At 44.6% G+C, this 21,070-nt stretch overlaps 1 protein-coding gene across 1 annotated transcript in view; it reads right to left on the reverse strand.

Moving 5' to 3' along the window:
• Nucleotides 1-21,070, reverse strand: part of LOC126100808 (glucose dehydrogenase [FAD, quinone]-like) — a 319,968-nt gene that overhangs the window by 112,862 nt on the left and 186,036 nt on the right. The window contains exon 2 of the mRNA XM_049911441.1: nucleotides 4,044-4,243. Coding sequence (XP_049767398.1) covers nucleotides 4,044-4,242 — 199 coding nt within the window. The 5' untranslated portion in view covers nucleotide 4,243. The remainder of the gene's footprint in view (nucleotides 1-4,043; nucleotides 4,244-21,070) is intronic.

Below are 21,070 nucleotides of genomic sequence, written 5' to 3' on the forward strand. Positions count from 1 at the left end.
ACTGTAGAGAAAGACAGAGATTGGAATACGTCAAGCAAATAATTGAGGACGTAGGTTGCAAGTGCTACTCTGAGATGAAGAGGTTAGCACAGGAAAGGAATTCGTGGCGGGCCGCATCAAACCAGTCAGTAGACTGATGAAAAAAAAAATGTTATTGTGCTGCCATTAATGAACAGCATTCTAGGGGGTGTTTTCCAACGGGATAACGCTCGCCCACGTACCGCTGTTAACCGAGCGTGCACTACAGAGTGTCGACATGTTGCTTCGGTCTTCTCGATCACCTCTCTCTTATCAAGCGCGTATGGAACGCTATCGTACGTCAACTCCAGCGTCTTCCATAACAAGCATTAACCGTCCCCGTATCGACCTGCCAGGTGCGACAGACATGGAACTCCATCCCACAAACTGACATCCGGCACCTGTACAACACAGTGCATGCACATTCGCGTGTTTGTATTCAATATTCTGGCGGTTACACCGGTTATTAACGTACCAGTATTTAATACACTGAAGAGCCAAAGAAACTAGTACACCAGTCTAATATCGTGTAGGGCCCCTCGAGCATGCGGAAGTGCCGCAACACGACGTGGCTTGGACTCGACTAATGTCTGAAATAGTGCTGGGGTGAAAAAAAAGTTAGAAACATGTGGCAAGGTATTATGGGACCAAACTGCGGAAGTCATCGGTCCCTTAGCTTACGCACTATTTAATCTAACTTAAAGTAACTTACGCTAAGGACAACACACACACCCATGCCCGAAGAAGGACTCGAACCTCCGAAGGGGGGAGCCGCGCGGGCCGTGACAAGACGCCCCAGACCGCGCGGCTACCCCGCGCTGCTGCTGAAGGGAATCGACACCATGAATCCTGCAAGGCCGTCCATAAATCCGTAAGAGTACGAGGAGGTGGACATCTCTTCTGAACAGCACGTTGCAGGGCATCTCAGATATGCTCAATAATGTTCATGTCTACATCTACATCTACATCTACATCCATACTCCGCAAGCCACCTGGCGGTGTGTGGCGGAGGGTACCTTGAGTACCTCTATCGGTTCTCCCTTCTATTCCAGTCTCGTATTGTTCGTGGAAAGAAGGATAGTCGGTATGCCTCTGTGTGGGCTCTAATCTCTCTGATTTTATCCTCATGGTCTCTTCGCGAGATATACGTAGGAGGGAGCAATATACTGCTTGACTCTTCGGTGAAGGTACGTTCTCGAAACTTTGACAAAAGCCCGTACCGAGCTACTGAGCGTCTCTCCTGCAGAGTCTTCCACTGGAGTTTATTTATCATCTCCGTAACGCTTTCGCGATTACCAAATGGTTCTGTAACGAAGCGCGCTGCTCTCCGTTGGATCTTCTCTATATCTTCTAAGCCCGTACCGAGCTACTGAGCGTCTCTCCTGCAGAGTCTTCCACTGGAGTTTATTTATCATCTCCGTAACGCTTTCGCGATTACTAAATGATTCTGTAACGAAGCGCGCTGCTCTCCGTTGGATCTTCTCTATATCTTCTATCAACCCTATCTGGTACGGACCCCACACTGCTGAGCAGTATTCAAGCAGTGGGCGAACAAGCGTACTGTAACCTACTTCCTTTGTTTTCGGATTGCATTTCCTTAGGATTCTTCCAATGAATCTCAGTCTGGCATCTGTTTTACCGACGATCAGCATTATATGATCATTCCATTTTAAATCACTCCTAATGCGTACTCCCAGATAATTTATGATATTAACTGCTTCCAGTTGCTGACCTGCTATTTTGTAGCTAAATGATAAAGGATCTATCTTTCTGTGTATTCGCAGCACATTACACTTGTCTACATTGAGATTCAATTGCCATTCCCTCCACCATGCGTCAATTCGTTGCAGATCCTCCTGCATTTCAGTACAATTTTCCATTGTTACAACCTCTCGATACACCACAGCATCATCTGCAAAAAGCCTCAGTGATCTTCCGATGTCATCCACCAGGTCATTTATGTATATTGTGAATAGCAACGGTCCTATGACACTCCCCTGCGGCACACCTGAAATCACTCTTACTTCGCAAGACTTCTCTCCATTGAGAATGACATGCTGCGTCCTGTTATCTAGGAACTCCTCAATCCAATTACACAATTGGTCTGATAGTCCATATGCTCTTACTTTGTTCATTAAACGACTGTGGGGAACTGTATCGAACGCCTTGCGGAAGTCAAGAAACACGGCATCTACCTGTGAACCCGTGTCTATGGCCCTCTGAGTCTCGTGGACGAATAGCGCGAGCTGGGTTTCACATGACCGTCTTTTTCGAAACCCATGCTGATTCCTACAGAGTAGGGAGTTTGGTGGTCATCGGAAGTGTTTAAACTCGGAAGAATGTTGGAGCCATTCTGTAGTAATTCTGGACGTGTGTGGTGTCTCATTGTCCTGCTCGAGTTGCCCAAGTCCTTCGAAATGCACAATGGACGTAAACGGATGCAGGTGATCAGACAGGATGCTTATGTACGTGTCACCTGTCAGAATCGTATCTAGACGTATCAGGGGTCCCATATCTCTCCAACTGCACACGCCCCACACCATTAGAGAGCCTCCACCGGCTTACAGTCCCTTGCTGACGTGCAGGTTCCATGGATTCATCAGGTTGTCTCCATACCAAGACACGTCCATCCTCTCGATACAGTTTGAGACTCGTCGACCAGGCTGTATGTTTCCAGTCATCAACAACCCAAGTCGGTATAGACGGGCCTAGGTGAGTCGTAAAGCTTCGTGCAGTCATCAAGGGTACATGAGTGGACCTTTCGGCTCCGAAAATCCATATCGATGATGTTTCGTTGAATGGTTAGCACGCTGACACTTGTAGATGGTCCAGCATTGAAATCTGCAGCAGTTTGCGGAAGGGTTGCAACTCCGTCACGTTGAACAATTCACTTCAGTCGTCGTTGGTTCCGTACTGCAGGATCTTTTTCCGGCCACAGTGATGTCAGAGTTTTGACGTTTTACCGACTTCCTGATATTCACGGTATACTCTTGAAATGGTCGCATGGGAAAATCCCCATTTCATCGCTACCTCGGAGATGCTGTGTCCCAGCGCTTGTGCCCCAACTATAACACCACATTGAAACTCACTTAAATCTTGATAACCGCTCATAGTAGCAGCAGTAATCGAACTAACAGCTGTGCCAGACACTTGTTGTCTTATATAGGCATTACCGACCACAGCGTATTGTGCCTGTTGACATATCTCTGTATTTGAATACGTATGCCTATACTAGTTTCTTTGGCGCTTCAGTGTATTTGCAGTGGGTCATCTCGCGCTTAACTTAACCTGTGGCCTTGCAATGTTCATCACTTAAATATGTTAACTAGAGTGGTGTATTCTCGAAATTTCACTACTCTACATCAATTATTTTTTGTATATGAAGATAGTAACTGTTCTCCAAAGAACAGATACCGTTGATGACCGTGCAGATTCTCTAGAATAAATGATAATTAATTGAAACCCTCAGCTGCCGACAGGTGTTATTGATATTTCTCGATGGGGATAGCTGAAAATGTGTGCCCGACCGGACTCGAACCCGGGATCTCCTGCTTACATGGCAGACGCTCTACTCATCTGAGCCACCGAGGACAGAGATGAATAGCGCGACTGCAGGGACTTATCCATTGCACGCTACCCTTGAGACCCACATTCCCAACTGTCCACAATTCTACATATGTAACGTACCTATGTTTGCCCATCCACTCATTACTCGCGCACAATTTGGCGATTCCCGTAAGAATTCGGGCAACCTGTGCGCATTCGCTGGGTAGCTATTCCCCATCGAGGAATATCAATAATACCTGTCGGCAGCTGAGGGTTTCAATTAATTATCAATTATTTTTCGGTGCTGCGATTTTTTTTCGTCAGTGTAACTTAGGTAAAATTTTCAAATTATTTACGCCTTAAGTCTCTGTCTGAACATAGGGGTCCCAGGCCAGAGACAGCACCTCGTAGCATACCTCGCTGAAAATTCACCTCGGGAGTTAAGGTTTAAATGACAAATGCCAGAGGTATTGACTCACCCGCGGACCCGGCGCCGACTATGATGAAGTCGTAGGAGTCGAGCAGCATGTCGGGCTGCATCTCGATGGGCCGCGACTCGGGGTCCAGCAGGTCGTAGTTGAAGTAGGCGATGGCGGCCACCAGCGCCGGGAAGAACCACGAGACGGTGGACGCCGCCGAAGACAGCAGCGTCGGCAGGGACGCCGTCACCGAACTCATCCTGCGGGCAGGCCAGAGCTCGTTACTCACTCCCTGCCTCCTATGAGTGCTTACGGGCAACACATGTATCAAAATAAAACACAGTAGACTACTTGCTGTAGTGCTCTACCGCTTTCCGGCACGCAGCTATCTGCTTACGCTACAACAAGCACCCACGGGTCCAGGGTTTGCTGGGGAGACAGCGCTCTCATTGCTACTTTCCCTCTACATCTCCTGCAAGCCCCCCACCCCATCCACTCTATCTCCATGCTTGTCATCTGTAACAATAATAGAAGATAAGAGGAAAAGCAGTCAACCCGAGGGTCGGTTTGAACACCACAGTGCTTTACTAGGCATGGTCCAACAGAAGGTGTCTTTTTTTTCATTTATTGGATTTCGAGTCCCCCCGAAGGGGGCGGGCTGGCAGCAGCTTAGTACGCCGCTCTTCAGCCTACAGAATTTTTAAAACATAAGAAGATAAGAAACAATAAAAGCAGGCGATAAAACGGTAACGTAAAACGTAAAACGGCGGAAAATTGTGGAAAGTTAAAACATAAAACAAATGGTGGGCGATGATAATAAAATACACAGGAAGCAGAGAGGGAAAATAGTAGACAGACAATTAAAAAATACGGCGACAGTCTGGAGTCTGTTCGCAAGAGATATAAAAATCACACCCCATGACAGTATGATGTCCGTTCGCAACACTTTGGAAAAGACGCACAACGCTTAACAATCACTGGAAACACTGCACTAAAAAGTCAGCACGAAGATGACACACCACAGGGAAGGGCAGAGGGGGGGGGGGGGGGGGGGCCTGGACAGATGACGGGTAAAAAAAGGCGAGGAGGAGAGGAAAAGCGAAAGGCGGGGAAGGAACCGACGAAGGAAGAGGACTCAGAAGGGGGGAACAGGGCAGATGCGAAAGGGACTAGGGAAAGGCAGAGGAAGGAAAAGCAAAAGGACTTGGGGGAGAGAAGGGAGGCAGAGAGAGGGTAGGCAGGGAAAAAAACAGGATGGAAGGGAGGAGGGGGGAGGGGAAGAGGACAAAGGAAAGGAGAGGGTGAGGATCAGAGTTGATAGGAGGGATAAATGGAGGGAGAGAGGGCATCATGTGGGATGGGGAGTTGAAGGAAGCCACCTTGGGAAACGAGATGAAGGGTGTAGAGATGGAGGGTAGGGGGGACAGAACAGTGAAGGCACGGCAGAGGGGGTTGGAGAGGAGAGGAGCAACCAGGGAATAAGGGGGATCAAGGTGGCAGGAGGTGCTGAGAATGTGAATTTGTTTGAGAAATAGGGGCAGATGGGAGAAAGGAATCAGGTCGTAGAGGATCCGCGTGGGGGACAGGAGTCGGATACGGAAGGCAAAGCAGGGTGCATGGCGTTCGAGGATCTGTAGGGACTTATAGAATTTGGGCAGGGCGAATATCCAGGTGGGACTGGCATAACAGAGGATGTGTAGAATAAGGATTTGTAGGAGGTGCCTGTCTTCCTCCAACCTTTATACTGACTTACAGTTATAGCAGGCCCTACAGTTTGACGTGGAATCGAACCTCGAACCTCGATGCAGCCCAGCTTCACTTTAATAAACCATGACAGAGTTTAAAGATTTGACAAGTTACAGATAGAAATCCTAGGACTGACCAGGAACCCAACGCCAGAACTTTTGGATTTCGCAAACCATGGATCTTGCCTATTTGGGCTGGTGGTCTGCGTGCCCGAGGCATTTGAAAGGTCCGTGCAAAATCCGTGAGATGGCACCACCGGCGCATATCGAGGTCATGTTTAGTTAGTAGCATCCTTGGAAAGAACGCACACCAAGTTTCAGCCATATTGGTCTATTTCTTTGTGTTTGGCATTCGTGTGAACCAAGGAAGTCGAGTGATTGTCAAAAAATGGACGAAAAAGAATTTCGTGTGGTGATTAAACATTACTTTATGAAAGGTAAACCGCCTCAGGAGACTAAAGAGAAGCTTGATAAACATTACTGTGCACCTTCGATTAGAACAGTTTATAAGTGGTTTCAACATTTTCGGAGTGGCCATATGGGCACAAGTGATGCTGAACGTTCTGGACACCCTGTGGAGGTTACGATTCCAGAAATCATTGATAAAATCCATTATATGGTGATGGATGACAGAAGAGTTAAGATGCGTGAGAGTGTTAGTGCTGTGGGCATCTCGAATGAACGAGTACATAATATTTTGCATAAACATTTGGACATGTGAAAGCTATCCGCAACATTGATTCCACGATTGCTCACTCTTCACCAAAAACGGAATCGTGTGAAGTGTTGCAAGGATGGTTTGAAGCTGTTCAGGAAGAATCCGCAGGACTTAAAGCGTCGTTTCGTCACTGTGGATGAAACATGGATACATTACTATACTCCTGATACAAAAGAACAATCTAAACAATGGGTGCTGCGTGGGATTAGCGGAGCGGTCTGAGGCGCTGCAGTCATGGACTGTGCGGCTGGTCCCGGTGGAAGTTCGAATCCTCCCTCGGGCATGGGTGTGTGTGTGTTTGTCCTTAGGATAATTTAGATTAAGTAATGTGTAAGCTTAGGGACTGATGACCTTAGTAGTTAAGTCCCATAAGATGTCACACACGTTTTTGAGACAATGGGTTACCAAGGGAGAATCTGCACCAAAAAGGGCAAAGACCATTCCTTCGGCCGAAAAGGTTATGTCGACTGTCTTTTGGGATTCGCAAGGGATAATCCTCATCGACTATCTGGAAAAGGGTAAAACTTACAGGTGCATATTATTCATCGTTATTGGACCGTTTGAAAACCGAGCTGCAAGAAAAACGCCGGCGATTGTACCCCAAAAAAGTCCTTTTCCATCACGACAATCCACCAGCACACACCTCAGCAGTTGTGGTCGCAAAATTAATGAAAATAGGATTCCAACTCATTTCACATCCCCCCCTATTCTCCAGACTTGGCTCTCCCAGACTACTATTTGTTCCCCAATTTGAAGAAAAGGCTGGTGGGACAAAGATTTTATTCAAATGAGGAGATGATTGCAGCAACTAATAGCTATTTTGCAGACTTGAACAATTCCTATTACTCGGAAGGGATCAACAAATTAGAGCAGCGTTGGACGAAATGTGTAGGTCTAAAAGGAGACTATGTAGAAACATAAAATAGGGTTTAACCCCAAATACGTAAGCATTTTTTTTTTTTTGCACGGACTTTTCAAACGCCCTAGGTGCAACCACAAAAGAGGGAGACTGTAGAAGCGTACGTATAATAAGGCGAATGGTGGGGCGGTGCGCAGTGGCTATGATTTAGTATGCCACTCTAGCGAACTGCGTCATTTTGTCAAGTCAGTAACGCGCGCTTCGGGATTCATATAAGATTTTTAGCATTGCTATTCATGTTATAAATGATGATCAAAAAGTTTTTGTTCGACGACCGTGCAGTACAGAATCGGTATGTGAACCAGGCAATATCGGCGTGAGCGTTGAGGCAATGATCCCACCGACACATGAAGTTTAAGATACCTGTTTGGTAAAACACGGTGTCCTGCTGCGTGAAGGAGTCCGCAACTGCCTTCTGCACCGGAATCGTCGACCGTTCAAGGCCTTTTTTAAGGGTGTTAGGCGTGATAATCGCGTGGGGAGACTATAGGCTAGCGCTCCAGTGTCTCTCGCGCTTGAATTGACGTAACTTCTCAGCACCCCCCCCCCCCCTCGCCCCATAACAGTTGCTTTTCTCTTTCATGGCATGCCGTAATTTCGCCAGCGTTTCACAGATATGGTGACACCAGGTTCCTCGAAATCTACAGGGTGAGTCACTAACTATTGCACACCAAGAATAACTCCGAAAGTATGATAGGAGCTGAAAAGTTTGTGGGACAGAAGTTGCATGGGGCAACGGGGAACATAATATGACGTTGGGTTTTTGTTGCTAGGTAGGGAATCCAGTGATGTGTAACAGTAAGGTCTTTGAAGATCAACGAAGTCACAAAGGTGCCATGAACGTCCATTTACAGTAGGTGTTCGAAGTGATGACCATTGGTAAAAATGCAGTGCTGCAATCTTCTTATCGTGGATTGAGTGGTATTCCTTATCACTTCGGCACTTATTTTCTCTGTAATCTTGTGAGAAACATTAAGAAAATCCCGTTTTTCGCCATTTTTGGGTTTCACGGGCGTGTTTCATTACGGAGCAGGAAGCAGCGCCAGACATTTTTACAGTACTTATTAATAGCGCGACAATCACTTCACAGCTAAAGTTTACAGAGACTGCGACTGTACACGATTTTTGAAATAAAAACTACACAGCTACAGAATGGTTAAGAAAAACATTAATGGATCTTAATATATGAGAATTTGTTAAAGTTTAATTTGCCTTAATATGGTAAAGAAATCTAATACATAAGTAAACCTAATTCCAATAGCGTAACACCACCATTGCACGTGTGCAACGGCTTCTAACCAATCGTATCGTTTGTGTTTGTTTACATCAGGTTTATTCTTATGATGAACGAAGTGTAGTGAACAAATCTTCGGCACAGCCTTCAGGAACAACACAACTATGTGGAAGAGAGCTTCGCCAGGTTACTGAACCGCAACCAGGAACATATAATGTTCTGTACTCGTCCAAACTGCAAGCAGGATGACACAGTCACCCTTTCTTCACAGAACTATCGATACGAAGATAAGGAACAATATAGATAACTATGCTGCGCAAACTTGGGTTCCACCTACAAATTACAAATTTCCTTTTGGCAAAATGGCAATGCTTGTTAGAATTTCCATGGTCGGCTTATTGAGAACCAAATAAGGATGTTTTCTGTAAGTTCTATGTTATTTTTGCAGCTGAATTCCACTCGAGGGAAGGTGCACATGTTCAGTTCAGTTCATTAGTAAAGAAAACCATTCACAAAATGGAAAATTGAAAAACAAGAATTCAGAGGAAAGAGTTCATGGGTGAACAGCCGGGTGTTAGTGCCTAATGCCCGGCTGTTCACCCGTGAGCTCTTTCGTCATGAAGTACGCCGGGAGAAACTGAAGACTCACAAGAATTCATGGATCTAGAAAATAGACGGTATCACGAGGAAGCCAGCAATTCATCTCAGAATTTTTATTAGTGTTTGAAAAGAAGACAGATAATGTTACCATTAAACTGCACACACAGTTGTAAAAAAAAAAGAATGAGTGAAACCAGAGCGAAGCTTTTTCTAATTTTTTATACCGTTTTCTTTTACGGATGAGAGGTATTTTAACTGAGAGAACACAGGAATTGTGGGCAGCTGTCACTAGATGAAGGCGAAAGTGGAAACGATGGTAAGTTTAATTCTCTATTCAGATACCGAATTGAGGCAGGAGATTTAATGCTAAAAAACAGTCTTAATAGTGCAGGTGCTAACGCGAAATATATCAGGAAAGAATGAAGTTATTGACACTGCCGTGTGCGGAGAACTTGTTGAGAAGATTTATAAAGCTAAGATTTTGATTGTGCTGGCAGATGAAGCTGCTGATGTTTTTGAGACAGAATAGTTTGTGTTTTGTGCTCTATATGTTGATAAAAACAAAAATGTTTTCATAATTCGTGAACATTTAATCAGATTTGTACGTGTTTATGATCTTCGTGGATTGGCATTGGCTAATGTTTCAAAAGAAAACATTCATGACAAGGACGTAGAGTTTCGCCAATACTGTTCAGTCTATACATACAAGAAGCAATGCTGAGAATAAAGGAAAGCTTCAGTAGTGGTGTTAAAATTCAGCATAGAACGATATCAATGATAAGGTATCCTGCTCTCAGTGAATGTGAAGGAGAATTGGAGGACCTATTGAATGGAATGAACGGACTAATGAACAAACACTAAGGACTGAGAGTGAATCGAAGAATGATGAAAGTAAGGATTAGAAGTAGATTTGCTGAAAATTTAACATCAAAATTGGAGACCACGAATTAGGCGAAATAGAATTCTGATACCATGGAGGCAAAATAATATATGACGGACGAAGCACGGAGGAGACAAAAAGCAGATCAAGGCACGCAAATAGTCCATATAGCCAAAAGATACCTTCTAGTTCGAGACATCGGTCTCATACTGGGGAACAAGTTTCTGAGAATCTACTTTTGGGGCACAGCATTATACCAAAGTAAATCGATGAGGAGAGGAACATGTGGTTCAAAAATGGTTCAAATGGCTCTGAGCACTATGAGACTTAACATCTGGGGTCATCAGTCCCCTAGACTTAGAACTACGTAAACCTAACTTAAAGACACCACACACGTCCATGCCCGAGGCAGGATTCGAACCTGCGACCGTACCAGCAGCGCGGTTCTCGACTGAAGCGCCTAGAACCGCTCGGCCACAGAGGCCGGAGGAACATGTGGAAAACGTTTACAAGAAGGAAGGACAGCATGCTTTGAGACATCAGGGAATGACTTCCACGGCAGTAGAGAGAGACATATAGGGTAAAACAATGTGAGAAGACAGCTGTTGAAATATATCCGGCAAAGAATTGAGGAAGCTGGTGCAAGTGCTACTCCAAGATGAAGAGATTGACACAGGAGAGGATTTCGTGGCGGGCCGCATTAAGCCAGTCACAAGAACCATGTGTTGCCCTTATTGTATCGCTGGGAAACCCTTACACGTGTTCCATACAATCCCGATCTCCCCCCAAGCGATTTCCATATTTTTGGAGCCCTGGAAAAGGACATTCACGGCCGCAGATTTACTTCGGACGAAGAGGTAGCGCCTGGGTTCAATCACAGTCCCGTAGACAACTGCAAACATTTTTCCATGAAGATATTCACTGCCTTATCTTATGGTGGGACAGAAGTGTTAACAATTATGGCGATAATTTTTTGCAATAATGGACCGTTCACTTACTTTTTTCGACCTGCCTGTTTTCTATTTGACTGCCTCTCATAGAAAAATCGTCAAAAGGAATCAATTTATTATGTTTTAAACCCATTATTTCAACGTTTTGGCTGTAACAAATCGCTGTTAGAAGGCTGAAAACACTCTCCCTCAAGAAAGAAATCAAGCTATCTTCTACCCTAATGGTGATTTCAACACAACAGTTATTGGAGTTAGTATGCCAGTATCTCTCCGTCCTTTGAAGCAACTTATCCAACCAACTTAAAATTAACCCGAACTACGTTGCAACTCGGCATTTTCAACATAAACAAATCACCGAAGACGATTCTTCCGTGCCCCACGCACTCGTTACATAAACTGAATTGGCTGTAATCCGGTTGCTGTTTACCGGCGAGTACACATTGACTTGGTACTGCTTATTGGAGTTTTATAAATGGTTTTTGTGTCTTTTTTCAAAAAACGCGACGTACGTCACGTCGCAACAACTGCCATAAAGTGTCACGTGTCCTAACTCCATGAGATAAAGGGAGAAAGAGGAACTTCCCATCGACAGGGTGTTCTTCAGCGTCCCAACGCAAGCTCGGATTTGGGAATGATGGGAGCAAAAAATTTACCGTTGCCTTCTCGAGGAAATAACCCCGACTTTTACACAGTGATTGCGGGAAATGAGGGGAATTCGAACAGCGTTCCTCCTGAATGGTAGTCCACTACGATAATCGCTGCGCCAAGTTCGGTCTTACTCGAGGAGAGATCGAAAATCAGCAAATGTAAGATTGAAAATCATTAAATGGACGATACATTCACTCGTCCCTACATGATGACGAAAGCAGCTGCTCGATTATGTAAAGTACATACAGTCTAATTTTATCGAATATGATTCTATCATTTGGGGGGTAACCTTCAGTTTTTCTGTCACATCTGGTAAAGTTCCAGCTGTCAAGGATGAAAGCATTCCAACCGATCTTAAGGTGTTCAACGCATGTCCCAGCTTATTGTATGGAAATTATCCTGCTGAGTTGGCTCCATGGTGACAGACCGTAAGTCAAACAGCGGGGCCGTGGAGAGACTCATGCACCTGTTATGCCAAAATGAAAGAGAAAAAGAAGAAAGATTAATGTTTAATTTCTTGTCGGCTACAAGCTCATGAGAGACGGGGCACAAGTTCGGATCTGGAGAAGGATGGAGAATGAAATCGGGCATCCCCCTTTTCAAAGAACCATATCCACATTGGACTTTAACGATTTATGGAAATCACGGAATATCTAAATCTGAATGACTGGCCGGGGATGTGAACTGTTGTCGTCCCGGTTGAGATCTTCTGAAGAATGTTTAAAAATTCATGTCATGAATTCCTCCATTCCGTGTTTAAGTCATTAGAGTGAAATGTAACGCCACGGAGTGTCCGGTGGTGCTTAGTAACAATCGAAACTTGTAACAGTAACAGAGGTTTTCACAGCAGCTATCGATTTAGATAAATATCAACAATTTCTACGGTACTAATTATAGAAAATATATTGAATATGGCATTGTACTGTATCTGCAGAGACGCAAAAGTGCAAAGAAACAAAGACCTTTACAACTACAGATAACACAAAACTGTAGTACTCCAATAGCTAAAATCTTTTGATGGCGAACTTGTTGACCCACTCGCATTGAAGCTCTTAGCACACACTGAAACACAGAGCTAGGCATCTCTTCTTTCCACATCACTCGAAATGGCGCAGTGGATAGTACGCTCGCTAGCATTTTCTAGAACGACGATTCAGACCACCATTCAGCAGTCAACATCTGGGTTTCCCTTGGCTTCCATAAACCACATAAGGCAAAATACAGGAAGGTTTCTTCATCATCCTTCCTCTGACACAGCTTCTACTGCCTTTATTATGACCTCGTCATCGATGGTACGTTAAACCGCAATCTTCCTCCCTTCATTCTTCACTCAGTATAATTGGGAACAATGTTGTGTGTGATGTGGACTTCGGCAGTGCCCTCTCGTTTTACGAACGATTTTGTAAACCAGCGGAAAAATTCTCCAAACGCAGCACAAGAAACGTTTATTTAAAAGACTCTGACTGAAAAGTAGAGTACCAGTTGCCTCGTTTCACCTTCTTGAGCACGTTTAAAAATTTTCCTAAAACTTTTTACATGCAAACATATTCGCGGTTTTTGTACATGCAACTCACCTCAGACTCCCACGAACTCTCCTAACTGTTACTCACTGACACCTACTAGTCCATCGCTGTCAAGTCACTCGTACACATCCACTCCCGGTTGCTCCTTCCCATTCCCCCAATCACCCCAACTCATTGTCATCATCTCTTTGTGTCACTCTGTCATTGTCTCCCGTGTTACAGCCACCGTCCTGTCCTACTACTTCTGCCTCCTCTCACTGTCACTCTCTACATCTTTCTCTCTCTTATTGCTAATACACTACTGGCCATTAAAATTGCTACACCACGAAGATGGCGTACTACAGAAAGAAGATGCTGTGATATGCAAATGATTAGCTTTTCAGAGCATTCACACAACGTTGGCGCCGGTGATGACAACTACAACGTGCTGACATGAGGAAAGTTACCAACCGATTTCTCATACACAAACAGCAGTTGACCGGCGTTGCATGGTGAAACGTTGATGTGATGCCCCGTGCAAGGAGGAGAAATGCGTACCATCACGTTTCCGATATGATAAAGGTCGGATTGTAGCCTATCGCGATTGCGGTTTATCGTATCGCGACATTGCTGCTCGCGTTGGTCGAGATCCAATAACTGTTAGCAGAATATGGAATCGGTGGGTTCAGGAGGGTAATACGGAACGCCGTGCAGGATCCCAACGGCCTCGTATCACTAGCAGTCGAAACGACAGGCATCTTATCCGCATGGCTGTTACGGATCGTGTAGCCACGTCTCGATCCCTGAATCAACAGATGGGGACGTTTGCAAGACAACAACCATCTGCACGAACAGTTGGACGACGTTTGCAGCAGCATGGACTATCAGCTCGGAGACCATGGCTGCGGTTACCCTTGACTCAGCATCACAGACAGGAGCGCCTGCGATGGTGTACTCAACGACGAACCTGGGTGCACGAATGGCAAAACGTCATTTTTTCGGATGAATCCAGGTTCTGTTTACAGCATCGTGATGGTCGCATCCGTGTTTGGCGAAATCGCGGTGAACGCACATTGGAAGCGTGTATTCGTCATCGCCATAGTGGCGTATCAGCCGGTGTGATGGTATGGGGTGCCATTGGTTGCACGTCTCGGTCACCTCTTGTTGGCACTGACGGCACTTTGAACAGTGGACGTTACATTTCAGATGTGTTACGACCCGTGGCTCTACCCTTCATTCGATCCCTGCAAAACCCTACATTTCAGCAGGATAATGCACGACCACATGTTACAGGTCCTGTACGGGCCTTTCTGGGAACAGAAAATGTTCGACTGCTGCCTTGGGCAGCACATTCTCCAGATCTCTCACCAATTGAAAATGTCTGGTCAATGGTGGCCGAGCAACTGGCTCGTCACAATATACCAGTCACTACCCTTGATGAACTGTGGTATAGTGTTGAAGCTGCATGGGCAGCTGTACCTGTACACGCCATCCAAGCTCTGTTTGACTCAATGCCCAGGCGTATGAAGGCCGTGATTACGGCCAGAGGTGGTTGTTCTGGGTACTGATTTCTCACGATCTGTCCACCCAAATTGCGTGAAAATGTAATGACATGTCAGTTCTCATATATTTGCCCAATGAACACCCGTTATCATCTGCATTTCTTCTTGGTGTAGCAATTTTAATGGCCAGTAGTGTATCTCATTCTTTTCTTCCCACTGATGCTCTCTCTTCCCACTGTCGCTATCTCTCTGTTCCTCTTTGTCATTGCCATACACCTGTCTCTCATTATCACTGGCTCACATCCACTTCTGCTTTCTATTTCTCTTTATTCCTCCACCCCTTCCCGCCTGGCACTTTCTCTCTTTTGCTAGCGCTGTTCTGCCACTGTCAACTATGTTCCACTGCCACTGTGTCCCTCCCTTTCTTTCAAACTGCCGTCGTCTCCTTCGCTCTTTCTATAACACAACCACAGTGTACTATCTTCCAGTATTTATCACTTTTCCATCTCTTTCCCACTACCACTGTCTACGTCCCTCTCAGCATAAAAATTCGCGAATATGTTCGCATGCCAAAAATTTTGGGAACATTTCTTAAGGCGCTGAGGAGCGTAGAATGAGGCAGCTGGTACTCCACTTTTTAGTCAGAATCCTTCAAATTAACAGTAACACGTTCACCTTTTCTGTGCTCCGAGTGGAGCATTTTTCCGCTGGTTTACGCAAAATTAATTTTACATCTCAGACCGGATTTTAACTATAAAAATTTTTGCGCGTGCTTCAGTACTATAACGTGGAGTTCCCAGATGATAACAGAGATCCTTTACACCATTATTTCTCCAAGCTGTGCCACTTTATAAGCTACGTTTTCGCCTAACACCTGATTTTACGTTCATATTGTACGTATACAAGTAGAGTGACATTGAATCTCTGTATCGCGGAAATTGATATGTAGAAAGTTTCCAAGATTGTTTGAGATCCGGATCTTAGGAATAAATCGTAATAATTTCACCATTTGCTGTGTATAGCCATTTTGGAATCCTCGGCTGAATTTTAGTTTCTTGTTGAAGACGAAAATATTGTGTTACATCTAGTTCTCCCTTAAAGAGGTGTGGCCCTATATACCGGGTGATTAGTTAGTATAAATTTGAAAACTGAATAAATCACGGAACAATGTAGATAGAGAGGTAAAAATTGACACACATGCTTGGAATGACATAGGGTTTTATTAGAACCAAAAAATTACAAAAGTTCAAAAAATGTCCGACAGATGGCCCTTCATCTCATCAGAATAGCAATAATTAGCATAACAAAGTAAGACAAAGCAAAGATGATGTTCTTTACAGGAAATGCTTAATATGTCCACCATCATTCCTCAACAATAGCTGTAGTCGAGGAATAATGTTGTGAACAGCACTGTAAAGTATGTCCGGAGCTGTGGTGAGGCATTGTCGTCGAATGTTGTCTTTCAGCATCCCTAGAGATCTCGTCGATCACGATACACTTGCAACTTCAGGTAACCCCAAAGCCAATAATCCGCACGGACTGAGGTCTGGGGACCTGGCATGACGAAAGTGGCGGCTGAGCACACGATCATCACCAAATCACCAAACGACGCGCGCAAGAGATCTTTCACGTGTCTAGCAATATGGGGTGGAGCGCCATACTGCATAAACATCGTACGTTCCAGCAGGTGTTTATCAGCCAGACTGGGGATGATACGATTCTGTAGCACATCGGCGTACCTCTCACCCGTCACGGTAGCAGTTACAAAACCAGAATCACGCATTTCCTCGAAGAAAAAAGGCCCGATAACGGTAGATGTGGTAAATCCAACCCATACCGTGACTTTCTCGTCGTGCTATGGAGTTTCCACGACAGTTCTAGGATTTTCGGTAGCCCAAATTCTGCAGTTGTGGGCGTTGACAGACCCTCGGAGCGTGAAATGAGCTTCGTCGGTCCACAACACGTTACTCAACCAATCGTCATCTTCCGCCATCTTTTGAAACGCCCACACCGCAAATGCCCTCCGCTTCACTAAATCGCCAGGTAACAGTTCATGATGCCGATGGATTTTGTACGCATAGCATCGGAGGTTACGCCTCAGTGCCAACCAAACAGTAGTGTATGGAATGCCGGTGCGACTTGCGACTGCACGAGCGCTGACTTCCCCGTGCATAGACGAACCCGCTAGTCTCCATTTCTTCCTGAACTGTCTCAGCAGCATTACGCGCTGTGCTCGGTCGGGTCGGCCACTACGGGGTCTATCGTCTAAACAACCCGTGGCTTCGAACTTCGAAATCATTCTCGCCACAGCTGCATTTGTCAACGGACCTTTACCCGTTCGAATCCCCTTCCTATGGCGATAGGATCGTAACGCTGAACTAGTACATTCCCCATTCTGATAATACAGCTTCACTTAAAGCGCCTTTTCAGGTAACGTCAATATGCTGCGACTGCTGGCGCATCTGATTCTCTCTCTCATTACAGCTCCTTTTATACACGATTTTCATGCGCAGTCACTGACGTTTTTCTGTCCAGCGCCATCTGTCGGACATTTTGTGAACTTTGCTTTTTTTTCTAATAAAACCCATATCATTCCAAGCATGTGTGCCAATTTTTACCTCTCTATCTACATTATTCCGTGGTTTATTAAGTTTGCAAATATGTACTGACTTTCAGATCACCCGGTATTATCTGCATTTATCGTAAATTAACTCTGTTTTCGAGTTTGCTAACAACTATAATTAGCGTCAAGATGTTTTAAGAAACTAGTAGTTTTTACCACAGGTTTTTGTGTTGCCTTAATAGAAATCTCGTTTTGTGTATTTGCTTCAATTCTCATATGGAATCAGCAACTTTTTAGCGCAACAGATGAAAAGATAATCAGCGGGCTTAATTTAAAGTTATCCGTTCACTGTCTTGTAATACATTGCACCAGCCAAAATGCAGCCCCATTGTGGATGCTGTTCTCGAGCACTGGATGAGTTGGTTGACGTTAGTAAGCATCTGGAAATCACCCTGTCTACTGTCAAACGATTGCCTGCTGCTGCAAATCGATGCACAGGAAAAGCCTACAAGAGTCATGTACCTGTGCTACCTGTGCCAGAGGTACTTCAAGTACCATGCTCTCCTGTGGATCCTGTCTTCTCTGCAGGAAGTACAGGACCTGTCATAACTCGTCCACTTGACAGCGAGTGGCATGTCAATGGTAGACCTAGGAGTCCTGTACAAGATGGACGAGGACCATGGAGGACTCAGGATGTTGTACCGATCCCTTTAACCATCAAGTTTAAGGTCCTTTCTTTCACTGAAACTGAGCCAGTGGGACTCACTTCACCTGTTTTGTCCGATGTCAGGAGGAAGCAAGCGCAAAAGGGTAAGGACCTAATAATCTTCGACAGTTCAAACGTAAGGCGAATGATGGTACCCCTTAGGAAAATGGTAGCTAGGGACAGGAAAGGACACTAGGTGCGCTCATTGTGTGTATGCCTGGAGGGCTCATTCAACGTGCTGAAGAAGCTATTCCAGCAGCCACTGGGGGAACAAGGTGCAATCAACTGCAGATTGTGGCACACGTTGGAACAATCGACGCATTCAACGAAACTCAAAATTTACAGCATTGTCCCCCAGAACTGATCATGGCCCTTAAGTTTTGAGTCGGGTGGAAGGACTGAAGCCGGCCGCTGTGGCGAGCGGTTCTTGGCGCTTCAGTCGGGAACCGCGCTGCTGCTACGATCGCAGGTTCGAATCCTGCCTCGAGCATGGATGTGTGTGATGTCGTTAGGGTAGTCAGGTTTAAGTAGTTGTAAGTCTAAGCGACTGATGACCTCCGATGTTAAGTCCCATAGTTCTTAGAGCCATTTGAACCATTTTGAAGGACTGAGCCAGGTTCTGTGATAAGCTAGGATCCGACTTCCTGGACTTGCGCCATGAGGTTGAGAACTATAGGGTCCCTCTAAAATGGTCAGGTGTGCACTACACATCAGTGGCTGCTACTCAGGTAGCCGGCTGTGTGTTGTGAGCACACAAGGTTTTTTTTAGATTAGACGAATCTCCAGCCAACCCAGCTATCGACAGATGTAGGAAACCCAGAAGTATCAATGTAAAATCGAAACAAGTGCCTCCCACAGGCGAGAGTTTTAAAATCCCAATGGTAAACCGTCGAATCATTCGCAACAACGCGCCAGAGTTTGAAGTGCTCATGAAAAGCAGTGAAGCTCACATAATACCAGGAACAAAAAGCTGGTTGAACCTTGAAATTGGCAGCAGTGAGATTTTTGGGGAAAAGTTAAATGTACATCGAAAGGATAGACAAATGGAAAATGAACGTGGTATTTGTGACAGTAGACCAAATCCACCGAGCTAGAAATTGAAGCTACATGTGAGGTTGTTTGGGCAAGGCTCAAAATCAGGGGGAGGAGGGCATAAAATAATAATTGGATCCTTCTATCACCCACCAAATCCATCTCCTAATGTAACCTAAAACTTCAGAGAAAGCCTCAGTTCTCTTGCACGACGTAAGTTCCCCAGTCATACTGTAATTATCAATGGAGACGTCAATCATCAAACAGTTAATTGGGAAAATTACAGTTTTGTTAGTGGTGGGCGTGATAAGACATTCTGTAAAAATTTAGTAAATGCTTTTTCTGAAATCTACCTAGAACGGATAGTTAAGAATCCCGCTCATGAAGGAACTATTGTATCTAAGGGCACAATAGCCCTGACCTATTTGAGGATGTCCACGTCGAAACTGGTATCAGTTACCATGACCTGGTTGTGGCAGCAATTATTAAAAAGTACAAAGGGCAACTAAAACAAAAAGAAAGATCTATGTGCTCAATAAATTGGACAAAGAAGTAGTAGTATCCTATTTCTACGAGGAAATTGAAACTTTTAGCACAGTGCAGAAGTGTGTAGAGGAATTATGGCTCATGCTTTAAAGATCAGTTGACCACTGGAATAGTAGTTGCCACTGGGCAGGTATGTACCCAGTAGAACAGTTCATAACGGGAGAGAACGTCCATTATCTACAGTCACTGTAAAGAAACTTCTAAAGAGACAGAGATTACTGGATAATAGGTGTAGAGCGAAGCATAGGACTACAGATAGAGAGACGCTGAATGAAAGGCGTTTGGCTGTCAAGAGACTAATACGTGATGCCTTCAATGACTATAGTAAAAGAATATTGTCAAGTGATCTTTCATAAAACACAAAGAAATTCTGGTCTTTTGTAAATGCTGTTAGTGGCACCAAAGTTAGTGTCCATTCTCTAGCGAATGAGAGAGGGACTGAAATTGAGAGTGGCAAAGCAAAAGCTGAAATACTTCACTCTGGTTTCAAATGTTCCTTTAGAAAGGAAACCCCAGGAGAATTGCTCCTATTCCATCCCAGTACAACTGGCAAGATGAATGAAATATGTATTGGTGTCAGTGGTGTTGAGAAACAGATTAAATCGAACAAAGCTCCAGGGCCCAGCGGACTCTCTGTCGTTTTATACTGAATTTGTGGCTGAGTTATCCCCTCTTCTAACTATAATCTATTCTAGATTCCTCGAACAAAAAACTGTGCCCAGTTCTTGGAAAGAGGCACATGTCATACCCATGTACAAGAAAGCTAGTAGAAGTATTCCACAAAATTGTCGTCCAATATCCTTGACATCGATTTGTTGTAAAATCTTTGAACTTATTCTGAGATCAAATACAATGAGGTATCTTGAACAGAATAACCTCTTCAGTGACAGCCAGCGTGGATTCCGAATACATCGATCAAATGAAACCCAACTCGCATTTTTCTCACATAACACTCTGAAAGCTTTGGATCAAGGCAGCAAGGTAGGTGCAGTGCTTCTCGATTTCCGAAAAGCATTTGTCTCAGGACCACACCTACACTCATCGAGAAAAGTAGGATTATATGGGTGATCACGTGAAACTTGTAACTGGATTGAGAACTTTTTGTAGGAAGGGCGCAGCATGTTATATTGGATGGAGAGTCATCGTCAGATGTAGAAGTAACTTCGCCTTGACCCCAGGGAAGTGTATTGGGACCACTGCTGTTCATGTTGTATATTAACGACCTTGCAGACAATATTAATAGTAAAATCAAGCTTTTTGCAGATGATGCAGTTATCTATATTGAAGCACTATATGAAAGAAGCTGCATAAATATTCAGTCAGGTGTTGATAAGATTTCAAAATAGTGCAGAGATTGGCAGCTTGCTCTAAATGTTCACAAATGTAAAATTTTGCATTTCATAAAACGAAGAAAGTAGTATCCTATATCAGTGAGTCACTTTTGGAATCGACCAACTTATACAAATACCTGGGAGTAACACTTTGTAGGTTTATGAAATGGCATGATCTCATAGTTTCACTCATGGGTAAAGCAGGTGGTAG

This window comes from Schistocerca cancellata, chromosome 9 (assembly GCF_023864275.1).
Source record: "Schistocerca cancellata isolate TAMUIC-IGC-003103 chromosome 9, iqSchCanc2.1, whole genome shotgun sequence".
Classification (NCBI taxonomy): Eukaryota; Metazoa; Arthropoda; class Insecta; order Orthoptera; family Acrididae; genus Schistocerca; species Schistocerca cancellata.